The following is a 3386-nucleotide window of genomic DNA, read 5'->3' as shown; positions in this document are numbered from 1 at the left end:
TGTTGTGAACGTCAAACGCGGCAAATTAATCGACAATAGCACTGGACTTACCGTGCAAGGGAAGATTAATAGAACGATGGAGATAAGCCCGGTCATATTGAAGGATGCTACGGACTCGTATACAGACCTCTTAGGGGGCTTTCCTGATATAATTCGTCCTGTTTTTAGCAACGACAGGGTTACACGTGATGTTACCCACCACATCCAAACCAGAGGACCTCCTGTGAGCGCGCGCCCGCGCAGACTCAAACCTGATCATCTGAAAGTCGCCAGGCAAGTATTTCAGCACATGTTGGACTTTGGCATTATTCCACCCTCCGACAGTAATTGGTCATCGCCAATCCACATGGTGTCCAAGAAGTTAGCAGGAGACTGGCGCCCTTGCGGGGATTATCGAGCACTCAACAGTAGCACGACTCCAGATAATTACCCCATTCCTCACTTCCAGGATTTCTCAAACTCTCTCCATGGTAAATCAATATTCTCCAAGATCGATATCGTCCGTGCATACAATCAGATTCCTGTGTACCCTGAAGATATCCCCAAAACTGCAATTACTACTCTATTCGGACTCTTCGAGTTTCTACGAATGCCCTTTGGACTGAGAAATGTTGGCCAGTCTTTCCAGCGATTTATAGATGCAGTCTTACGTGGATTACCGTTCGTTTACGCATATATTGATGATCTACTCGTAGCGAGTTCATCCGAGAGCGAACACGTGCAGCATCTACAGCAATTATTCCACAGATTGTCGGAATACGGTGTTATCATCAACCCCAGCAAGTGTGAGTTTGGAGTCTCTTCACTTTCTTTCCTGAGACATTTAATTGATTCGAAGGGTATCCGCCTTCTCCCGGAAAAAGTCCAATCCATTGTTGATTACCTACCTCCCATTTACCTTCGGGAATTCCTCGGGTTGATAAATTTTTATAGGCTTTTCGTTCCTCACTGTGCCTAAATCGCACAGCCCTTAACGGATGTACCCAGGAACAAAAAAAAAAAATTGAAACAATCACCTTGAACGAACCGGAATTACACTCCTTCAACAAAGTAAAAGAAGCGTTAACAGCTGTGACAATGTTGGGTTTTCCCCACCCGCATGCACCCCTAGCCCTGTCAGTAGAAATATCTGATGTGGGCATTGGAGGGATATTACAGCAGTTCGTAGACAACACGTGGCAACCACTATCTTTTTTCTCCAGGCGATTTCAGAATGCCGAGACCAAATATAGTACCTTTGGCAGAGAACTTTTAGCCGCTTATTGTGCGGTCAAGCATTTTTGCTACATGCTAGAAGGATCTGTCTTCACTCTCTTTATGCACCATAAACCGCTATCGCACGCCTTACTCGTCAAACCCGGCAAGCATTCACCCAGAGAAGCTCATCATTTTGACCACATTTCTCAGTTCACTTCAGACATCAAATACATCAAAGGCACTGAGTACATTGTCGCTGACACATTATCACACATATACATTGATGCCATTCAGCCTACCGGTAATATCGATCTCAAACAGGTAGCCGCCGACCAAAGGAATGATAAGGAGTTGAATAACTTGCTACATTCTGAAAACCTATCGTTCAAACAGGTTCCCATACCCTCTTCTAGCGAAGTGATTTGGTGTGATACCTCAACCGGACATGAGTGCCTGTATGTTCCTCTCAAACATAGGCGAGCCATTTTCTTTCAGCTGCACAACCTATCACATCCTGGCATCCGCTCTACACAGAAGTTGGTGACGTCTCGTTTTATATCGACAGCCATCAATCGAGATATACGCAAATGGACCAGGAGTTGCATTCCTTGCCAAAAGTCTAAAATTCATAGGCACATTAAAAGCCCATTTTCGACCTTCTCAATCCCTGAAGCTCGTTTTCAGCACATCTATATAGACTTAGTGGGCCCACTCCCACCCTCCAGAGACTGTACACCTCTGTTGACTTGCATTGACAGGTTTTCAAAATGGCCTGAAGCCATACCCATTAAAGATACTTCTGCCGAAACTGTGGCCCAAGCACTTATCACACACTGGATAGCTCGTTACGGGGTGCCTAACACCATTACAACCGACAGAGGTAGATAATTCGACTTACCTCTTTTCAGAACTGTCTCACCTGCTCGGATATAAACACATACGCACTACTTCGTACCATCTGGCAGCAAACAGCATGATTGAGCGTTTTCACAGGCAATTTAAAGCGTCCTTGAACTCATACTCCAATCCTAACACACAGATGGAATATCTTCCCTTCGTTCTCCTAGGTATTAGGTCCACCATCAAAATAGATATCAGTCAGACACCGGCTAAAATGGTCTACGGAGCCTCACTGACCCTGCCTGGACAGATGGTTGCACCAACCACCCCTAAACGCATGCCAGATCCAGGAAGTTACACCTCCCGTGTAAAGGAATATATGGCAAAACCTCTCAACATCGCGTCAAGGGCACAAGATGTAAACACGCATATTTCCAAGGACATGAACTCATGGACCCACGTGTTCGTCCGGAATACCCGTCTTCAGTCGCCGTACTCTGGCCCTTACAAGGTACTGAAGAGATACCCGAAGTTCCCCATAATCGAGATTAACGGCAGACGTGACTCGGTCAGTGTTGATCGCCTAAAGAAAGCGATTTTTGACGACGATGTCGTACTCCTGCAGAAACCAAAGACTACGGCCCTTTTCGACAACCCTGACTCATCGAGCGCGACCATTTCTACCAGATCGGGTAGACGCATCCAGCGCCCACACCGATTTGCTTTTTACACTCAGTGACATTCTGTTGTCTCTTTATCGACATACTGTCTAGTAGGGGGGGGGTAGTGTAGCGTCTACCCCGGAACTAAAATTTGACGAGGACCTTTTTGATGTTTCACCATTTCTGGAGAGCTCCCATAAAGAGCACAAACAAAAAACTGTGGCGCAAAATTTGAGTTGTCACTCTTCCTCTTTTTCTGCCAGACCGTCGATGAGGTGAGACGTGCTTTTCACCGCTGCGGATTTTTGCACGTACTCGATATACACCAAAGACACTACAATAGTTCTCCCAAATGAAACCAAGAAATATTCTCCTTATCTCTCCGCTTCACTTTCTACGCGAACTGCCTTCATAAAGAAAAACATTTAATTTCTGTTTTCGAATGTTACACCAAAAAGGAACATTTACCCAGTCAATAAGGATTTCTCCTTTTTCAATGGATACTAAAAAGCAAAAAAAAAAACCAAAAAAAAACACACGAGTGTAACCCAAAGAAACGGTAAATAAATTTACGCTTCCTTTAATAAGCCAAGTCTGAATATTTGTTTTTATTAATTTTTCTAAAAAATTATTTTAAGGGAGCTGTTTGTCATTTTTGTCTGGCGAGCAGCTCGCTTCACAATAAAA

General features: G+C 44.5%; 1 protein-coding gene across 1 annotated transcript; it reads left to right on the top strand.

Moving 5' to 3' along the window:
* The first annotated feature begins 2311 nt into the window (after window positions 1-2311).
* Window positions 2312-2776, top strand: LOC145286517 (uncharacterized). The gene has a single exon (XM_080135416.1). The coding sequence runs from the start codon at window positions 2312-2314 to the stop codon at window positions 2774-2776; it is 465 nt and encodes a 154-aa protein (XP_079991542.1).
* Window positions 2777-3386: the final 610 nt, after the last annotated feature.

Source organism: Euprymna scolopes, chromosome 10 (assembly GCF_053919585.1).
Source record: "Euprymna scolopes isolate OS-2025 chromosome 10, ASM5391958v1, whole genome shotgun sequence".
NCBI classification, from domain to species: Eukaryota; Metazoa; Mollusca; class Cephalopoda; order Sepiida; family Sepiolidae; genus Euprymna; species Euprymna scolopes.
This window is presented reverse-complemented; position numbering and strand designations above follow the sequence as displayed.